A 21282-nucleotide genomic window follows, 5' to 3' on the forward strand; every position below is an offset into this window, starting at 1 on the left:
GCCCTCTCGTGCCTTTTTTGCCCGAGCCCTGGCAAATCGTCTTTTCCCTTGTCTTGATTGAGAAGATGTTCCATTTTGGGCTTCAAATTGGAACCATGTGGATGGCTGACTCAAACGACATTATGTTAAAGTGTTTTCTTAATGTAGAGAATGTGATGGAAGAATATTAGATTGAGTTACTTGAGAGATGAGTGGCGCCTGGCATCTACCTGCACACAGGATGTCATTGTTAGAGAGATAATTTGAAACCTTAAGCAGGCTGAGTTAATCAGAGCACATGTTACCAGGAATTATTTACAGTACAACCTCTGTTATCAAAGTTCCCTTCATTGTCACTATTTCTCCTCCTGTGATACTCTTGTGTATTTTCTTCCTCTCCTCTCCTCTTGTCTTTGCTAATGTCCTCAATTCTTTCTCCTCTCCTCCTGTCTCCTACGCTGTCCTCTCCTCTCCTCTCCACTGCTCTCTTTGGCAGTGTGTTTGGCCTGTGACGGCCCAGAGGCAGCCATGCTGTCTTCTCCACTCAATCTGCTGTTTCCCTTCTCCCAGGCCCTGACCCTGCTATACTCAGCACATACACTCTCCTCTCTCACTCTCTCCTTTATTCTCTTTCTATCCATCCTTCCCTCTCTTCATCATCCCTGTCTTCATCCTCTCCCACGTGCCCTCCTCCTCCCTTTCTGTGCTGACCCCTATCTGCTGTCCAGCCAACTGCAATGTCTGTCAAAGACACAGCGCAGACACACATACACAAAAAAATGCACACAGGCACATCACCTCTGTTTTGTCCTCTTCCCTCTCATTCTTTTTTTCTCCCCATCTCTCCCTCCTATCCCTTCCTCAGCTGTTTGGGTTGAATCTGCCAGCCAGAAAAAAAGAGGGCAAAAAGTCACAGAGCTTCAGTCTGTGTAGCGGTGGGTCATAGCGAGCGGAAGGAGAGGAAGAAGTGATGGTGACGTAGATGAGTGCGGACTGGCAAGTGGACTTTGCTGACATGCCACAGTGAAAACACAGTGTACTGTACTATGACACAAACAAACACTAAACTGTAATTGCCCAGAAATGCCCACGCAACAGACATTAGCATGCACATGCCCAGAAGCGATGACAGTCTAACCCTCCGTTTTTTTCTTACCACTGTAATTTCTTAGCGAGCGCTAAAGACACTGCATCAAATCGCTACTGTACACCAGCACCGGAGGTTCTTTGAAATATCCCACAGTGTAAGCTAGTCAGCTGGTAGGGTGGCTGACTGAAGCCAGCTAAGAAAAGCCACAGCTCAACCAGTGCAGCCACTGGCCCACTTTCAGCCTGCACAAAATGAAGAAAGTTTGAATAGACACAGCATGAGGCACAAATATCTCAGAGCACTGCTCTAGAGTGGCGTCTCACTGGGTAATCGTCACTTCAGCAGCGCACGACTTTTGTCCATGTGGAATTACATCTCAGGGAAAGCTGCTGCTCTTCCCGTTCTGCCCATCGCCCCTCAAACTCATCTGCCAATCACTCCCCCATCCACCTCTCTCTCTCATCCGGAAGCCGCCTTTGAGTGAATGTAAAAGGGGGCTAATGGCTTGCATTGTGGGCCATTATAGGCAGACCAGCTTGGCTGAAAGCTCCCCTCTCTCCCAGCAACAGAGATAGCGGGCCCTGCCCGTGGCACCCAGACAGTGCCACTGTTTTTTGGCTCTGGATCCCCAAATAACAAGGCCTGAGCCCCGGGGACATAACCTGGGATGGAGGGCCTCCTTGTTCAACTCTCAGTGTTGCACAGCAGAGTGACCCACTTGTATTGTGTGATGCTGTGGTTGATAGTATGTGCTCGCAGGAGGTTTGTGAATATGTTACAAAAGCCTGCTACAGTGCTGTGTGTGCTCTAAGGGCTTTTCTTTGAAGATACATCCTGATTCCTGAATTGGGTCTTGAAAGGGCCCGTGGACATGTTTAGAAGCAATGTTGCGTGCCTTCTCCATAGAAATACTGGAAACAATTACAAGTAATTATTTTCCAGCCAAGTTGTAACACATTTGCTTTTAGTCTGCCGCCTTACATTTTTAGATTTGTTGTAAAGTTTGAATCAAAGCCAGCAAGAAAAGTGGAGAAGAGAGAAGTGTGATGTTTCTTTCTATTCTTCGTTTTTATTCTTTCTAGAATAAATAATAAAGTAATAAATAATAAATATGATGAAATTGGATATATAAATAGTATATTTCCCGGTGGTGAATTGAACAAATAAATTAATTACATTAAAATTAATTTAGCATTACCCACAGCTACTCCTAAACAATCAGGTAAAAGTATTAGTCCAGACTGAATCTGACTCTAGCCTACTTATTGTCCAGAGCAACAGGGCAGATTTAAGTGGTTTTAAAGTACTTGTATTGGTGGCCAAACCTCAAGGGGAGGTGACAGGAAAGAAAAAAAACTGAGCACTTTTGCTTTGAAATAGCAGCCCAATTCATTAGCTCAGCAAGAGACGTCTTCATCTTGAGCAAGCCTGCAGAGTCAATCGACCATGGCTAGGAAATAATCAGCCTCTTTTCGGTACACACAACACACCGTGCGGGGCAGAGGTCCTCCCTGCTGATTTTTTCCCTAGTTTGATTTGGGTGAGGAGGCAATCTGATGAGCATTCAGGAGCAGGACGCGGAGGTCTCGCGAGAGCCACTGCGCATTGTGGGTAGCCTGATGGCTCAATCGTAGGTGTAAATGAGCAATTCAATCAGTACCTGGTATCTGCTCGTCTCTTTGATGGCTTTGTTTGTTGAGCTGAGACAGAGGAAAAGGAGGGAGGGGTAGACAAAGACGTCTCTTCTTCCATGCCATGATCCATAGTCACCATTGTTATCATTTTCAACGCATCAGCTGGCATGTCAACTATTTGCGATTGCCATTTCATCTCTATTTTGTTTTATTTTCTTGAATTACTTCTCATGGAGTTAGCCCTTTACATATCATTAAAAAGAACTGCTCAGTTGTAATGACAAAAAGTTAGATTTTTCTATCAAGTGGCAGTTGCTCCCTGATCTATTGACTGGCAATCATTAGTTGATGCTTTGCAAAGGTAATTTGGGACATGAAAATAGACTTTAATAGGTATTTAGTAGAAATAAGATTTCGGCAGCACAGGAATGGCACTCTTGAAGTAATAGCCAAAGTTTTGCTGAAAGGCATTCATAATTCATAGTTCATGTGTTGATTAAATATTCAAATCAGTAGGACTACTCCATTCTGTTTTTCCTGTCTCCTCTTTCTTTGCTGTCGGCTGTATTGTGTCCTCAGTCATGTGTCTGCTCTGCATAACACTGTTTTGGTGATGTTGTGTCTTTTAGTTCCAGTATCAATGCTGCTTAAGGGTTCTCATACAGTATAATATATCTATATATTATTGCAGAAGTGCAAAACATAAAGAGTGATTTCTGTTCTATTTTTTCTTTTACAGGAGAAAAAGAGCATTAAAAGTAAGCCATGGTCCAAACTCTTTTGTTTTTCTTTTTTTTTTTTACTATGGGCAAAGGCATGCTTGGTTTGCACTCACCCTCGCTTTTGCTTGATTTTGGTTTTCCATACTTCGCATCAGGTCATGAAGAAATTACATCTAACATAGCATCTCTATAACATTGGCACTCTATTAACTCTGGCACTGTGCATTTGGTCAGGGCTTTGGAGTAGACTCCTTCCTTCACTCCTTACTATTTTTGTGTGATACTGAGCCAGCCAACCAGCTTTGGTTTGCTGTATTTGGGATAATTATCTTTCACATATTGCACTGGTATAAACTCTTGCACTGTCTTACAGTAGTCTGTAGGGTATCTGTCAAACCTGTTGTCCTTGTGTAGCATTGTAAGAACATAATTTGCTTTCCACAATAATACAGTAGACGTAGTTAATCTGAGGCCAGCTCCCAGCTAGGTAATTGGTTAAGACCCCTATTAGTGGATTTTAAGAGGATATCAGGGCGCTTTAGCCACACAAAGCTATTAAGCTACTTAGATCAGAATGTGATTGCCGTCTGTCAATCACCAGATAAGAAAATACGGTGTTGTTGGTGCTCCGATCTCACAAATATCCTCACAATACAGACACGCAAACACACACAGAAGCAGGCCCTAATTGTGCATCTTAAATTTTAGATTAGGGCAAACTGAAAAACACAAACTGATCTCCTCCCTACTCTCTCCATCGCTGCCCCTGCCTTTCCGTTCCCCTCTCAGCACAAACATGTTTTGAAGCATGACATTATTTCAACTCTGATTCACGCCACTGTGTTTTAGTTTGAGGCTGTTGTCGTAGCCAGTGGAGTCTTCTTTTCATTGTTGTTTTCTGTTACTGTTTGTGTCATGTGGTATGGGTTCTGCATGTAAACATGCAATTTTAGCCGCACAAGTTTGATACTATCCACTAATGATACAACTCAGAACCTACAACAGATGTGACAATAGATCCCTGGTAATCATCATGACCAGTTTTTATTGTTTTTCACCTTCTCCATTAACATTCAGATGCGGTGATGACATCATTAGGGAGAAAATACAGATTCACGCATCTAATGAAGGAACTCATAATAGCCAAGTCATGTGACACATACCACACCAAACACTTAGTGCTGGGAAATGTATGTAGTCAAAAGTGTTAGTTTACCATTAAATATCCCGCTTCAGTGAAACAAACAGTATCATTTACTTTTATTTTTCTCCTTCTGCTCCCTCTAGACGCCCGGCCCTTGCCTGACGTAGCCATGACTGGCAAGTGCACCCGGGAATGCGACGAGTACGGCCACTCGGACTCCTGCTGGATGCCTGTGCGCACGTCGCCTGAGCGAAGGCCATCCAAGTCAACCACCATCCCCCAACAACCAAAGCTTTCCACTTTCATGAGCGGCAACGGCAGCGGCAGCAGCAGTGCAGAGCAGCCCGGCAGCCAAGAGACCCTCGCCATGGCCGCCATGGCCAACGGAGACCCCACCGCCGCTCACATGATGGGCGACCGCAATCGCAACCTGCTCAACAAGAAGATGGCTTCCTCCTCCTCCTCCTACGAGGCCTTCGGCTCGCCTTCCTACGGCTCGCCAGGAAGTGGGGAGGAGGCGCTGGGCCACCCCACCGAGGAGATCCCTCTGGCACCCACTGGGGAGTACAAGCCGACGTCCTGTGGTACTCTGACGCGGCGGGAGGTGTACCTGTGAGCTGGGAGGGTTAGACACACCTGCTGTGCCACAACATATGGCATTCTAATACAACACTAAGCATAGTTGCTTGCCCACCACCGTTACAGTTCTAGAGCTATTAGCAACCCTTGTTCCATGCAAGGTAGGACTAAATTTTCTCCAAAGACTTTTACGACAGCTCCTTAATGAAAAATCAAAGTGGATATATAAACATAGTACCATTTTTAAAGTGCTAATTCCGGCCATGACCTGGGAGAAAGGAGGAGGAGGAAGAACTGTTGCGGGAATTAATGGACTTGTTCTACTGGCGTTGGGCTCTTGGGACATAATCTGCTGCCTGACAGTCAATCTGTACAATAATCAACTCATTTTACATATACAGTACATGCATGCATTACCCCCTGTCCCCCGTGAAGGCCACATTCCCCGAAGATGACACTGTACAAAAAGAGATCAATTCTTTTTCAGTTTATGTTTTTTCTAGAAACGAAGCTGTACATGTGGACTATTTTGACTTCACAGTGTGTATGGTTATGCCTTTTTTTATTCAGAACAGTGCAACACTGTGGTCATGATGTTCAGTGGCTGCAACAATGTATTGGACATAATGGTCTCTATCATACCGAGCTGTCATCTTGACTGTTTGTGATAAAAGTTGCTCAACAGCAGACCAAAACTTGACCTTATTCTAATCTTATGAAGACGGGAAAGACTAAGCTTTAAATACTCACACAGAAAGCAACACTTGTCTCAGTCCTCTCTTGAAATGAAGATTCTCAGACAGACAAAGGAGGCAATGGAATTTGCTGCAACAACCCCTTGCTTCAGACTACAAAGTCGCTGGTATACTATGATGAATACATGATGACTGATTCCAACTTACCAGTGCATACGCTCTTCACAAGTGGAAAAGTCACTCATTGTACATAAACATTGGACCATAGCAACAACGCTATCTGCTCTCATTCCCTTTTGTCTTGCTACCTTTCCTCAGTCTCTCGTTCTTTGTCTTTGACCAAACCCTCTTAAGAGATGCAAAATCTTAGAGCCATGACCTATTGCTGCATCGGCTGGAAAAGCATGTGTGTAGGTGGTTGTGCATATTCAGATCACCTCAGTAGGATTCTACTGTTTATATAAAGTTCTACCCTGTTTTTCTCAATCACACATGCAGACACACATACACAGAAGCAGAAAAGCTGATTCATCTAACCAAGGCCAGTGGCAATGCTGTACTGACTGAAAGTCCTGGGTAAGCACAGTGTGTGGCATGCCGAGATTAAAATGATGGAGGTGCAATTGAAATTGTATGTGTGTATGGGCCAGATATGCAGTATATAGTGTGTGTGTTTTGGCTATATTTAGTGTATACTGTAGATGTACACAGATAATATGCTTAGGAGGGTGTAAACATGGCCAAGCTGGTCCAACAAACAGCTGCAAAGACAGCTTTTTCCTGTTATTTCTTTTTTGTTGTGTTATAGACTGAGCAATAAATATCATAATGTACATCTGACCAACAAGCATCAACTTCTTTTTCACTTCTTCTCAAGCCTTCAAGGTAACATTAACCCACACATGGCAGTCCCAGAGTCCTTTTTAGCGCTAGTAGATGTTGCTTTCCATAGCACATGGCGATGGCATCTTTGAGCACGAATGTAAGAATCAGCTCACTGGCGATAAATCAAAAGGCAATGTCTGTATACATGCAGATAACAGATTTTTGGATTACATGCTGAGAAAAATAGTGTCAAAGTGAAACCAAAGCTTCGCAAACAGGATGAAGCATTCCCCGTATTCCACACACACAAATAGCTTTCTTGGAAACTCTGCTTTAAGTACACGTTACATGAAGCCTTTTTTAATGAAGGATTGAGACTGAATGATAAGAATGTGATGTCTCAACAAAACGTCCATCAATTACCATCCTCAGAGCTGACGCTTAATGACCACATACACACAGACACAAGACAATGTTGAGATGCTGTGCCTCCCTGTCTACAGTGATGTTTCTTTTTCGCAGCTACAGAGGCGCAAAATTTCATGACTGTAATGAAGCAAAAGAATATCAGATGCAATGGAACTTTTTTGTATGTTAGCAAAACCCCTTTGGTTTGACCGGAGCTGCTTTTTCTGCATTCCGGCAATCTATAGTCTGTAAGTACTACTCGTTGTTCGAAAGAAAGTGCTCCTATACTTATCAACTGTATACATAAATATTTACTTTTTACTGCACGTTTAATGGGAACTTACTTCACTTACTGAGAAGGAAGAAGAAAAAAACTGTAAAACAAAATGTACAAAAAAATGTTTTCCCTGTAAACATGGAAATCCACCTTGTTGCTTGCGTTTGTTATACCTGAAGAAACATGTAGTACAACTTAGTACATGAGTTAAGACCATACAGTTGATTTTGATTTTTTAAAACATTTTTCATACTTAATCAAATATCATCATTGTCTCTTATATCACCCCACGAATACAAATCTTTCATGTTTCATTTACTTCAACTTTATACCATGAAATTTGCAATTTTTTATCTTCATCTTGTATTTTACTTTGTAATCCCATACGTTGATTTGTTACATGATAACAGTCAAAACCGTGGAAATGATCATGACAATGTAGTATGTGTTTTACTTTTTTTCTTTATCTGGTGCCACTTTGTATATTTAGAGTGCTTCTGAAAAAAGAAAAAAACAACCATAAAAAATACTAGAGTGAATGCAAATATGCAATTGTGCCTTTTTATACCAATTGGTATGATTTAAATGTTGGTTTGGAATGGTGCATAAACAATTATGTTGACATGCTTACAAAAGTAGATGGGGTGGCATTTAAGAATGGACTGAAATACATTTGCATATCTTAGATGAAATCCCATGATGTCAAAGGCTTCTTGGAAGACAACCAGTCAAATGTCAGTGAGCCTGTAAGTCTAATATTCAAATGACTATTGTTCAGTGGGTTCAATTATCTTGTTGAAATATCCATTCCTAGCATAGTGCATTACCGAATGAGTACAGGTACATTAAAAAGTTGCTTGTTGGTAGTAATAATAATGATATAATGGATTTTTTTGTCGTGTTCCACTCATGTACATGTATGACATCAGAGGTTAAGTAACCCTCTCTGTGCATGAAACAAGCTCTAGGACTGATATAGAATCATAGAAAGAAGGAGGGCGGAAAAAAAGAAAAAAAAATGCTTGGAGACATTTGACTGCTGAGAGTTGATTGAGCCTAGAGATAAAAATGCTAATGTGACGGTTTACTAGGAGGAGTGGAAGTGTGGGATGAAAAAAAAAAAAGCTGCAAGGGAGAGGAGCTGACAGAACACACACCTCAGGATGTGCCGAGCCACACAAAGCTCGTACACAGATTTACAGTATATGCATATCAGTAGGTGATGAAACCCTGTCCTACAAATAAGTGCAGTGTGATGTTTGCCATTATATTTCAAGGTGATGCTTTGAATTTCTAGATCAGATGAAGTGGAAACAAAGACTCTGCAGCGTGAACCTCAGACAAAACGGGAAGTCATTAAAATGCCGTACATTGGCAACTAGTGTACACTGAATACAGTGTACGCTAGTACACTAGTTCATTTCTGACAGACATTTTTTTTCCCTGGTATTTACTGAGGTAACTTGCTGCAGAAATCTGGACGACGTGGTATTATGATGGAATTTGACATTTGACAGGAAACATGAAGTACGGAACACGTGCCATCAAATTGTTTGGATTTTGCTGCCCGAGGTGTGTGTTCAGTATGCGCTGTCCTCTATTCATATAGCCTTCACAGTGTGTAATGAGATTTGTAATATTAACCATTACTATTTGTCCTGCGACTTGGATGTTGATATAGAAATTGAGGAACAAAATTATCATCGTTTTAATATGAGTCACTATGCACGCAGCTTAGCTGAACATGGCAAAGTGTATTGAACGCAAGTCCACTTCTATTTATGAGATATTTTACATAATTTAATTTGCTTTTGTACAGGTTTGTGTAAATAAATTGCTTGTCATTTTTGTCTCTGCAGAAATTAAAATATAACATGGTAAAACAAATTCTGTCTTTCCAGTCTATTTGGTTTCATTGCTTTTGGAATAAAAAATATAAATTTAAGAGCCTTTAATTGCTCAAAGAGCAATACCATAATACATAATGCTAGTACTAAAGCACTTCTCTAATTACTTGCCTTTTAAAGTCATTGGTGGTCACTACACTTATCTGACTGAACTCCAACAATTACTGCTTGTCATATTATTGTACATGCAAAGACTGTATTCCAGTCACTTACATGCAGCATCAATCCCAGTATGTTAAACAAACTAGTTTAATTTCATGAAATATACAGTATTACAGAATACTAATATTATTCTGATATTGTAGAATATTAATCTATATTCTCCATATGACTGTTATTTAAAATTGCATTAATTGAGTTTTTGGCAGCAAAGCAAGCTAAAAGTCAGACATCAATTAATAAGTTAGTTATGGGTAACATGTTAGCTGAGGCTTCCCTTTTTACACAAAGCAGACATGGAGCAACATTGATTTGAAGTCATGTTTGTTCCCACCTAAGTCTAATATTCACTCAATTTTTAGCTCTGTTTTGGTCTCAACCAACTCAAAAAAAAATGTTTTCCTACCTAGAGCTTTTTCTCTGGCTGCCTGCTGTGGCTGAAAACAAGGTTGATCAGAAGTAGAATTTGGGGGCAGGAAAATCAAAACAATGGGGTGAAAGAGGGTAAAAGCAGTAGAGCTGAGGTTTAAGCACAGAATTAGGTAATAACTTTCTGTGGGTTTTTCACCATGAGCAACATTTTTTTTTAATAACACATTGTCATTTGAACCAATGATAATGTAAAAGTGTTTGATTACAACATGTTTGAGGACTGAATGAACCATGTGTTGTAACAATGAAAACAAAAATGATTTTAGATGTAGGCCTTTACTCCCAACATGTCATTTGAATGTGTGTGTAAAGCCTACTGTATGTCTTTATGTGTGAGTTTCTGAGTGCATTTCCTATCTTGCCTGTATGTCTGAGTGGTGTATTAAGTGATTACAGTCTAGGTGATTAGAGATCCATTCCACTCCTTTCCCTTCGCTCTGATTAACCGCACACCGCAGCCTCTCCAACACCCTTAATCTGCTAATGGAGTCTTAATAGAAAACTAAAATGCACTGTAAAATATTCCATTTCCATAGTTGAATAATTAGGAGAAAGTTTTCCTCTGAACTGTCACAGGAATATAGTAAGAACACTGGGCAGTGTGTGTCATATCATCCCCAGGATGATTAACTGCAGAGAAATATGGCCAGGAAGTTTTGTTAATGTACAATTTCAACTGGAAATTTAAAAGTGTGACTGTTTTTTTCCTGTATGTTTGTCTTCAATACATGCCACTTCTAAGAAACACTAGATTTGAATAATGTTGACGTGCAAATGGTCTCGCTCATTTTCTTGTCCTCTTGAATTGCCTGGCATGGAATAACCAGTGGCTAGTATAAATTTGTCTGTTGAGAGACAAGGAAATTAAGACAAATTAGAATGAATATGAATGTAATTAATGTTTAGGCTATGAATACCAATGCATTGTTGTTAGATATTTTTTTTTTATGAATAACAGAGTGACTTAATACTATCAATACCATAAATAAGATGAAGTGCCATTGTCAAAAATTACTAGGTATATTGATATCACTGGATAGTAGGAGGAGCCAGCAACAGTAAGAAAAAAAAAAGCAGTTTATGTACAAATTCTTAAAGAGTAAATACAATTTTTGGTACTAATTGTGATAACAGTTATTTTACTTGTGTGACGGGTTATGGGTTACCTGCAGTGGAAAGAAGGTAACATTTTGCTATAATGGTTGTTTCTTAAAGTAGTTTATTCCCCAGGGACCCTGGTAAACTAGTCCTTCTATGTTAAATATGTTGGCAAGATGAGGGTTAAAGTGGTTGTGATTGTGTGGGTGTTGAGGAGTGTTTTTCTTATTGTATCACTACAAAGTGCTGCACAACAGGTTCACAAGCACCTGCTACTTTTTCATTGGCAGCAACAAACACCCTCTGGCAGCTATCACCCGCAATCATACCTAACATTGCCCTGTTATCAACTGTCTCAATGCAAAGTTGGAAGCAGGCTCCCACGCGCAAAACGGTCCGTCCACGCACTGACCTCCCATACAGGCTTCGCTGCGAGAATACGAGCCCTAAAAGAGGCATAGGTGAGGCCTTGATAATAATCGGGCATTCACCTGAATCAAAGGTCTATTCTGCAGTGGTGTCGTGTTCAACCAGCCTATGAGGAAAGATAGTGTGGGACAGACAGGCAGATAAAACTGCAGGCGCAGGAGGAAGGAGGGGGAACAGCCTCAGTATGATGTGCTATAGGGCTGGAGAGAGATGGAGAGAATATCAAAGGTACTATTCCCCAAGCGCAAATATGTAAAGCTAATTAATGAAATCATTGATCACTTCTCCAACATCAAACATGAAATATTCCATTTTAATATAAATTCCATTCCCATTTATGCTCACTGGTGCGAAATAACGGCTCAAAATCACATCAGCGAGGGGAATTTGAACCATAAACCTTAGAGGAAGCTATTTGATATCCACAATTTATGACTTTTTTATTGTCTTTGAATTTTATTTTTCTAGCGCAACCGCGGGAAATGGCATCCAAGGAATAGCAGTTAGGGCTTTGTTAAATTGATTTCTATTTCATATTTATTTTACGAATGCACTGAGGGATTAAGGGCTAACTTTTTTATGTGTTGTGGATGGAACAAATAAACAAGTTCATAAGGAAACTCCTGCAATAACTTAGATTTAATTGTGATCACAAATTCCATCAGTGTTTATTTTGCTGGCCATCACACCCCTGAGGATGATGTCATTACAGTTAATTTTATTGCTTTCACAGCGGAGATGGACACACACAGAGAAAGTGCAGTCACTGCCTCATCCCGTGATCACATTTAATCTGCTAAAGTCAATGGAAGTCTGATGGAAATCCTTCCATTTAAGTAAATTTGTTGCAATTGCTTTGCAATGTCGTAATTTCAATTATGGCGGACTTGTTATTGCCTGAACAATGCACTACAGAAGCAATAAAGATTAGAAAAAAAGATTTAAAGTTTTTAGGCTTGACAGCAATCAGTAAAGACAGACAAGGCTTTTTATTTTACGCAAAAATTAATTGCCACATAACCCTAAAAAATACCTTAATTTTCACAGGATTCTCAGAGAAACCTTCAGTATCCATCCTACCCAGAAAATGTATGGGTCAGTAGTGCAAGCAGCTTATTATGACCCATTTTTACGTTTATTGTTAGGTGACCTTTAGTGGCTGTATGATATAAAAACATGCATAAACGGTATAAAAGAAGTGGTCGAAGTCACCTTGAACACTGGTTTGTGGACTACTGTTTTGAAGCCTCAAATTTGTCATCTTGGTTTTTTGGAACCAGAAGTGACCATATTCAGACAAAATCATACTTTCAAGTTATCACCTACTGCTAACTAGCTAGCTTGGTTAGCACCGTGCATCCATTGTTGACGTCAACTGTGATATTAATTGGGATGCTAATTTTGGCAGGTGAAAATCAGGCTTAATGCAAAATGTACTTAAAAATGAACACCTGACTGACACCTGAGAGTGTCTTTTAGTAAAGTTAAATGCTGAACAAGACATGTTTTAGGTAACCAGAATGTTCCAATTAACTTTCAGGAACTGAAAACATCCTGTGAAAGCGTCAAAGTTCTTAGACAAAACACACAGGCAGCACCCAAAAGCAAGTTGACGGCAAGTTGAATGTACACACACAGGGCAGTCGATATGATTCGCCTCTCTCCACATTGACAGGTCACCGTGGTAGCGACAACATAGCTACGGCCTAAATCATTCCCTGCTTTGTCATGTATTTTACTCTAAATGGGACCATAATTTACAAAATGATCTACATGCTGTGAGTTAAGTCACGTAAGTCAAGTCAGGCGAGTTAAGTCAGGTGAGCCTAAGATCCAGTATGCCTGTCATTGGACTGGTACTTTTCAACGGTAAGCCTAGTGGTTTTGTGGAACAGTCATATACACTCACCTAAAGGATTATTAGGAACACCATACTAATACTGTGTTTGACCCCCTTTCGCCTTCAGAACTGCCTTAATTCTACGTGGCATTGATTCAACAAGGTGCTGAAAGCATTCTTTACAAATGTTGGCCCATATTGATAGGATAGTATCTTGCAGTTGATGGAGATTTGTGGGATGCACATCCAGGGCACGAAGCTCCCGTTCCACCACATCCCAAAGATGCTCTATTGGGTTGAGATCTGGTGACTGTGGGGGCCATTTTAGTACAGTGAACTCATTGTCATGTTCAAGAAACCAATTTGAAATGATTCGAGCTTTGTGACATGGTGCATTATCCTGCTGGAAGTAGCCATCAGAGGATGGGTACATGGTGGCCATAAAGGGATGGACATGGTCAGAAACAATGCTCAGGTAGGCCGTGGCATTTAAACGATGCCCAATTGGCACTAAGGGGCCCAAAGTGTGCCAAGAAAACATCCCCCACACCATTACACCACCACCACCAGCCTGCACAGTGGTAACAAGGCATGATGGATCCATGTTCTCATTCTGTTTACGCCAAATTCTGACTCTACCATCTGAATGTCTCAACAGAAATCGAGACTCATCAGACCAGGCAACATTTTTCCAGTCTTCAACTGTCCAATTTTGGTGAGCTCTTGCAAATTGTAGCCTCTTTTTCCTATTTGTAGTGGAGATGAGTGGTACCTGGTGGGGTCTTCTGCTGTTGTAGCCCATCCGCCTCAAGGTTGTGCGTGTTGTGGCTTCACAAATGCTTTGCTGCATACCTCGGTTGTAACAAGTGGTTATTTCAGTCAAAGTTGCTCTTCTATCAGCTTGAATCAGTCGGCCCATTCTCCTCTGACCTCTAGCATCAACAAGGCATTTTCGCTCAAAATTGCTTAAATCAACTTTCTTTCCCATTCTGACATTCAGTTTGGAGTTCAGGAGATTGTCTTGACCAGGACCACACCCCTAAATGCATTGAAGCAACTGCCATGTGATTGGTTGATTAGATAATTGCATTAATGAGAAATTGAACAGGTGTTCCTAATAATCCTTTAGGTGAGTGTATGTCGTTTTGGGAGTCATTAACAATATAGCCAATTTTGTCATTTAGACATGAGGACGGATGTTTTGTTCTCTCAGCCTTCTCATCCAAATAAACTAGTTTGTTAAATATTCTTTTTACTATTTTTAGGTCTACAGTGTTTTTTCTATTTGTCTAAGTACTATTAAAATGTATATTGAAATCAATACATTAAATTGATTTACAATTTAATTTGACATTAAGATAACCTATGTGATTTAAATCAATGAAATCCACTAGGGTCAAATAATAAGATGGCACCTACTGAGATCTGCTAAGCCTGCTACCATTAGCATGCATTTAGCCTGAATTTACCCTGCATTTAATTAAGTTTAAAAATAAACCAAATAACTAAAATTTAAGTTCATCAAAGGTATATTTTTTATTTACAGATAACAACCAGGGTAAAATCAATAACTAAACTCAGCTTTATTGTTAGCTAAGGCTAGCCGCAGCTATAAGATAGCTTGATATAGACCTTTTCCTATAGCTGCAGACAAATACCTACTGCAGTTTTCAGGTCATTAGTTTTTCCCCACCATACTCACTTTACCACCTGCTGTCACATGATAGATTTCCTACAATGACCTGCATCCACAACAGAGTTCACTTCATGTGATCTCCCACCAAAAATGAGGTATGATTGTTACTTGCTGTGAGGCCAAAAAGTGGAACAGGCAAATGTACTCACAACCATTAATCACACATCAGTTGTGAGTTGAATGCACACAAATTTATATGTGCTAGATTTATGTGGCAGAAGCAATTTGACAAAAATCCATAAAAGCCTTAGTAGTTGAAGCCGAGCTGTGATTAATGAGAACTACTTACATAAGAGAATGTGAGCGGTTGAGAAGAAAAGGGGAGACAGAGCTAGAGGAGGCAGAGAAATGACAAATAGACAGCAGTAGACTGTGGGGGAAAGGGATTGAGAAAAAGAGACTTGAGTTGATTGCCTATCTGACACCCCTGCCCCCTGACACCTTACATCCAGACTTTATGTTGTAAAAAATAAGCTTTGACAAATGACAGATACATTTATTTATTGCAGCCTAACTCTCACTTCAGAATTTGCTTACTTCTGGAAGTTGTGGAAAAGAAAACTCCTCATTAGAAAGCCCAAAGTCCTCAATTTACTCTCAAACACAAAAACCTTGTCAAAGAAATTTTAAATTTTACTTAGCAGTGACTCAATGGAGCAACTTTTCATAAAAGGTATAATAGCTTCTTCTCTGACAAGGCATGTGGCATAACATTCTGTGTTTGAGGCCCTTAATCAAAAACTCTTGAGAATTGTGTGATTATAAATATGCTCAACATGACCCCGGGTATTCTAAAAAGGGAAAATAATCAGTAGAAAATGTGGTGAGTGAGAGTTTTCAGATGCAGAAGCAGAATTTGCAATCTTAATACAAGGTTTCTGAATTAAGTAGAGTTTCCAATCTGGAGTGTCAAACCTGAATAGAGTAGTGGAGAAGAGCGTTTCAATCCTGGCTGTCACAGTAAAATGATTGACAGCAAAAAATCATAATCATCCTGAAAGATTATTTCATTTATTTTATGTTTCATGTTTTCACTCCACATTTTGGAGTAGCTACAACTCTTCAGGTAAGAGCTCTTTAGATTGGGGTCTTTACAGTAGGTTGTTGTGCAGATGCAGATCTTTTTCACATTCAAAGCAATCACAGGCTTTGCTGCTTTTCTTAGTGTCATGTAATGTGATTTAAAGCAAGTTCAGGTTAATTTATACACTAATTAACCTTCAACATATTAAATGCCAATTTATTAAAAGGTAACCTGTGGAGTTTTCTTTTAAATAAAGGGTTTACATTCAGTGTTTCTTCCTTAAATGTATTGTGCAAATCGTTGTGGCCTAACAAACACGCTGAATAAATTTCCAGCTTGCAGTCTACTTCTTCCTTGCCTTTGTTGGCTCATTGTTGGTGTGTTGAAGCCACCAAGTGTTAATTGTGAAATAGAGTTCAATGCAAGCCCTACAGACAAAATTGGGATTAAACCTAACCCTTTATGGTCTGCTGTTGATTGACATTTAGCCTGTTTAGTTCTCCTTCTGCATTGAACACTCACGGGTGATTTACAATCCTGGAGATCAGCTCATTTATTTCTCCACAAGACCTCTGCACTTAAGGTTAAGACAATTATACACACTAAGAATGAGCCCCATCGATAGTCATGAAGCTGTCACAAAGCCACACACCACTGAGAAATTAAATAAGTTTTCATCCAAACTGAACGCAAATTTTGATGAATTTGTAGATAATCTGAAACAGAAAAAGTTCCCCTCCAATTATGAATCATATGAGCATATCCTACATTTGTGAACTTCGTTTCCCTACCAGACCTACAGTTGAGAGACCAAGTATTTGATGCACTGCTGATTTTGCAGGTTTTCCTACTTACAAAGCATGTAGAGGTCTGTAATTTTTATCATAGGTACACTTAAACTGCGAGAGACGGAATCTAAACAAAACAACAAAAATCCAGAAAATCACACTGTATGATTTTAAATGAATTAATTTGCATTTTATTGCATGACATAAGTATCTGATCACCTACCAACCAGTAAGAATTCCGGCTCTCACAGACCTGTTAGTTCTTCTTTAAAGAGGTGGTATTGTGCTTTTTGGCTTTTCCACTCTCCTTTATTGAGTTATATATCTTTTTTGTGCATGTAACAGGTTTGCAAAGTGAAAAAGCCCAAAGTCCAGCCCAAAGGGAGTTCCCATCTCCCACAGAAAACTCTGCTCTGAACCACTTGAAAACAGCTCATTTGTAGTCCAGCCCTTCACTTCCTTTACTTGTGACGTCACAATGAAAACGCGTCATAAGGCTCACCTCACCTCCGTTGAGGTTCCAAGCAAACTGAGGGATACTAAAATGTAACGTGAAAACATCACAGACTGCTGATTGATCAGAGAGAATATTCACTATTCACTGCATCATCATTACCTGCGCCAGACAGAGGCCAGCAACAGAAAGTTTTATATTTTACAGTTTTTGTATGGAATTTCATCACTAAATCCACTTCTGAGAAGTTTTGAGGTGAGAAATCAACTGTGTAGATTTCCAATATTGACAGTTTTACGAGAAGTGATGGCGGAACAAAAATGTGTTTGAATATTTTTGGAGTTGAGGAGCTCCGCAAGTGGCTGCGGGGGATGCCTGTGCCAACCCGCGGGAGGAGCGTGTGAGGCCGGCCAGCTGCCCGCTCACAGAGCCCTCCGCTCCCGCCGTCACACAGACTGGAAGGTTTTCATACCGCTTATCTGTCTTTACATTCTGAGTAATGCTGAAACATTTTAACTTGAAAAAGTTAAAGCTGTTTGGATCGCTGGTGTGTGTGTGTGTCGCATTGAACATTACGTCACGGCAGTTGTGTGTGGCGTCGCTAAGACGACAAGCTACGTACTATCTCTGGGTACTATCTGCAATGGAAAACGGAGCAGGGCCGAGTAGAGTCGAGTCTATCGATTTGCGCAAGGCAGCATAGATCGTCAGAACACCGGCAACAGTTCAAGGTTTAGTCCTGATGGTAAGATGTGGAACAATGATGTTGTGTGGTTGTGGACTTGTGAGTAACTTATACCATCTGCTAGGTTACAGTCGCAGTCTGAAGGGGCTTTGATTTGGATCACACTACCTTGTTTCATTCTGTAGCTCAAGAGCGGAGTGTACAACACATAGGGTAAAAAGAGGAAAAATATGGTGTTTTTTTAAATTTAAACCATGTAAATCTGTTCTGGTACAACCCCTAATTAAGAATTTGAACCTGAAATTGAGCATAATACCACCTCTTTAAGAAGCCCTCCTGTTCTTCATTCATTACCTGTATTTGTTATATTGTTATTATTGTTATTATTATTATTCAGACATTACATTGTCTTGTTACCTAAATCACATGGTGTAAAAACATGGAGACCGCAGGGACACAAAGGAGGGGAACCCTATTTGCTAGCACATTTGCAGTAATAATGTGGAAGATTTGTGCAGCTGTTGGGTTCAAGTGTTCGACATCATAGACGGTATATAATAAGTGGACGTCATCGTGATGTCACCAATTGGTTTGTGGACTGCTGTTCTCAAGTGGGTTTATTGCCAAGTTCAAACTTACAAGTAATTTTCTTTGGTATATTGGTGCATAAATAATAATTATATAAAATAAAAGCAACAGAAAGCAAGTATTGTAACCACAACTGTACACTAACAATGTAATGTCTGAATAATAACAATAACAATGATTAAAAAAGTAACGACAGTCCCCTTTTGATAATATTTCTCTTGTTAATTTATTTTTTTAAGTTTCACAAGCCAAGAATTTTCTGTACATCAAGAGCCAGATGTCTCTTCATTTAATTTAAATTACTGTAATGTAATGACAGCAGTACGAACATTAAAACTGTCTTGCAGCTGTGTTTTGCTCTGCTGCTGTTGCTGGGTCTGCTGCTGCGTTCAAGACTGACGGGTGGCTGCAGCGATACCCGACTCTCTGAGCTGGCTGCAGAGGTCTGTGTGACTGTGGGAGCAGAGATCTCTGTGAGCGGACAGTTTGCCGGCCTGGCTAGCTCCTCCGGGGGGGGGGGGTTGCACGAGCTTCCCACGCCGCCACTTGCAGAGCTGAGTAGGAGTAGGATATAACTTACACAAGTTTGTTAAAAACGCAAGTTAGGTAATTTAATCAAAAAAACAAAGAAATCTTGTTTTACATATTAACCGAATACTGACCTCCTGAACGAAAAACGGGTAAATTGCTATCTATGTCGGTGCTTTCAGGCAGAGGGGACCCAAACGCAGATCAGAGTTTAAACTGTTTATTCAGGGAAGAGTAAGCGGAAAGACGGAGGTTCAGGACAGTGGCTCCCTCCCAGGTTTGGGGTAGGAGGGAGGCATTGTACGGCCACTAGAAGCCGCTGCCACAATAAACGGAAACATGAGTCATAATGTTGTGCGGCTGAAAAGACCAAATGGACATTCTGTTCTGGACAGGCTTGTTATATTAGTTGTACATGTTTTTAGATAAACATTTGGGGTGTCATTTATAAACGGTGCATATGTACAAAACAGGGCTGGAAACGTGCGTACGCCACTTCTCAAGCAACGGTTGTGATCTATAAAAAACAAATTTGACCGGAAAATGTGCGGTCCTGTAAGTAACTCTGACCAGTGCGTACGCACATAAAGAGGAGAAATGAGAAACAGCGACTCACATGGCAGAAGGATGAAACTGTTTGAAATTAATAGGCCAACTATTGTGTAAAATATATCGAAATATTACCACTCAGTAGTATAGGCTTAAAGACTTTCTAAATAATCATACACTCGTTTGATTGATTTTCCCTTAAGTGCGCAATAAAAAAACATAATTTAAGATAATTTGTGGCGCACAAAAAGAACCATGAGTGAGGATAATAAACACAAACGGAGATATCTGTATCTGCAAAAGAACACCTCAAATATGTTGGACAGTTTAATCAGGAATCTTAATAATTAATTAATAGGCCTACTTGCGTGCATTGAAATTTATTCTCATAAATAAGGTGAACAGGAGGACAAATTATATTTAAATTGATGCCGTTTTCAATGCGTCAGTCGAGCAAATACGAGAGCATAGTTTCATGTATTGTTATCACATGTTCGTTGCCTTTTCGAGCCAAACGCTATGCGCCAGCGTGTGGATGTGAAGCGCTGGTTGTAAAAACACATTATGGAAAAATAACACTATTTATATTGCCTTTTCTATTTAACTCATTGCCAGTCTCCTTAAGTGAGTTGGCTGTAAATCAGTGTTTAAACACAGGTGGAATGCATTTGTTTTACTCTCTTTTCAAACGGGGGGATCCAAATTAATACCTGGGTCATCCCGTCTGGCGTGTGTGTCCCCCTCCGGTCAGTGACATCACTACTCAAGAGGGATACCCCTTCCTGCAGATTGATTGTAAAGGGGTGGAGGTCCGGTGCCCCTTTTCCTCCGGTGCACAAGTATTGCATGAAAGTGCGTTTTTTACCCACCAAACAACATGCTTCAGCTTCACCAAAAGGAACATCAGTGTCACGCTGAGTTAAATTTCTTTTTATAGCTTCTCTGTCAGAATTTGCCTCCTTTTCTTCCTGCAGTCAGGACGTATTAATATTAATGAGGGGCGTTTCACTGACCGTTTATAGGAAACCATGGGCGTTTGAAGGGTCGGACATGGAGCTCCCTCACATGCGCCACATTTCAAGTTCATTGTGATTTATAAAGGGAACTTGCTTACAAGTGTGCGTACGCACGGTTTTAAAAGTCTGAATATTTTTTGGCGTACGCCATTTTTGGCTTTTGGGTGCACGTACACTTTTAGTGAGGTTTCTACGCACAGTTTTATAAATGAGACCCTTGGTAATGCAACTTCTTCAGTCCAGTGTCATTAAATAATTGTAGAAGACGACGGTGCAAGAAGATGATGTTATTAAAAGAACATCAGACAAACCTTAAACGGTGGAAAACTATGCGGAAGACATGAAGAAAAAATAGCATTTATGTGTGCTTGGTATGCTAATATAGAACAAGGTTACAGTCTAAAAACAGCTGCAAAGAAATCCACTATTGATTTATTATGCGAAAGAAATTCCAGTGGGCTTGGAGGTCTTGTTCTCAACAGAATATGGGCTGTGATATCATTTTTTTTAAAACCAGAAATCTCAGAATTTGGCCAAAACAATCTTAAATATCAGTGGAATTCATTTTTAGCTTTAGCAGCCCTCTGCAGGCGAAACAGGGCTGTAAATACTTCAACGTCTGTGACTGTTTTTACAAAACCTACAGCTACAATGTACAGCACACATTATGGTAATTTTGTGTTGCGTTTAGCTCAAGCACTTACACAGGCAAACAGGGGATTTGGACCCAGGCACA

The 21282-nt window shown here is 40.2% G+C and overlaps 1 protein-coding gene across 5 annotated transcripts in view; it reads left to right on the forward strand.

Moving 5' to 3' along the window:
• Window positions 1-9240, forward strand: part of pcdh7b (protocadherin 7b) — a 104950-nt gene extending 95710 nt beyond the window's left edge. For 2 of the 5 annotated variants that reach the window (XM_038731696.1, XM_038731695.1), the window contains exon 3: window positions 4713-9240. In XM_038731696.1, the coding sequence (XP_038587624.1) occupies window positions 4713-5185 (473 nt within the window). In that variant the 3' untranslated portion in view covers window positions 5186-9240. Of the gene's footprint in view, window positions 1-3442; window positions 3462-4712 lie in introns of all 5 variants that reach the window. The other 3 variants (XM_038731698.1, XM_038731699.1, XM_038731700.1) reach the window with 3 other exon arrangements.
• Window positions 9241-21282: the final 12042 nt, after the last annotated feature.

The sequence above is a fragment of the Micropterus salmoides genome, unplaced genomic scaffold (assembly GCF_014851395.1).
Source record: "Micropterus salmoides isolate LMB-PRFRI ecotype aquatic unplaced genomic scaffold, ASM1485139v1 Ms_hic_scaffold_2, whole genome shotgun sequence".
In the NCBI taxonomy this organism is placed as follows: domain Eukaryota; kingdom Metazoa; phylum Chordata; class Actinopteri; order Centrarchiformes; family Centrarchidae; genus Micropterus; species Micropterus salmoides.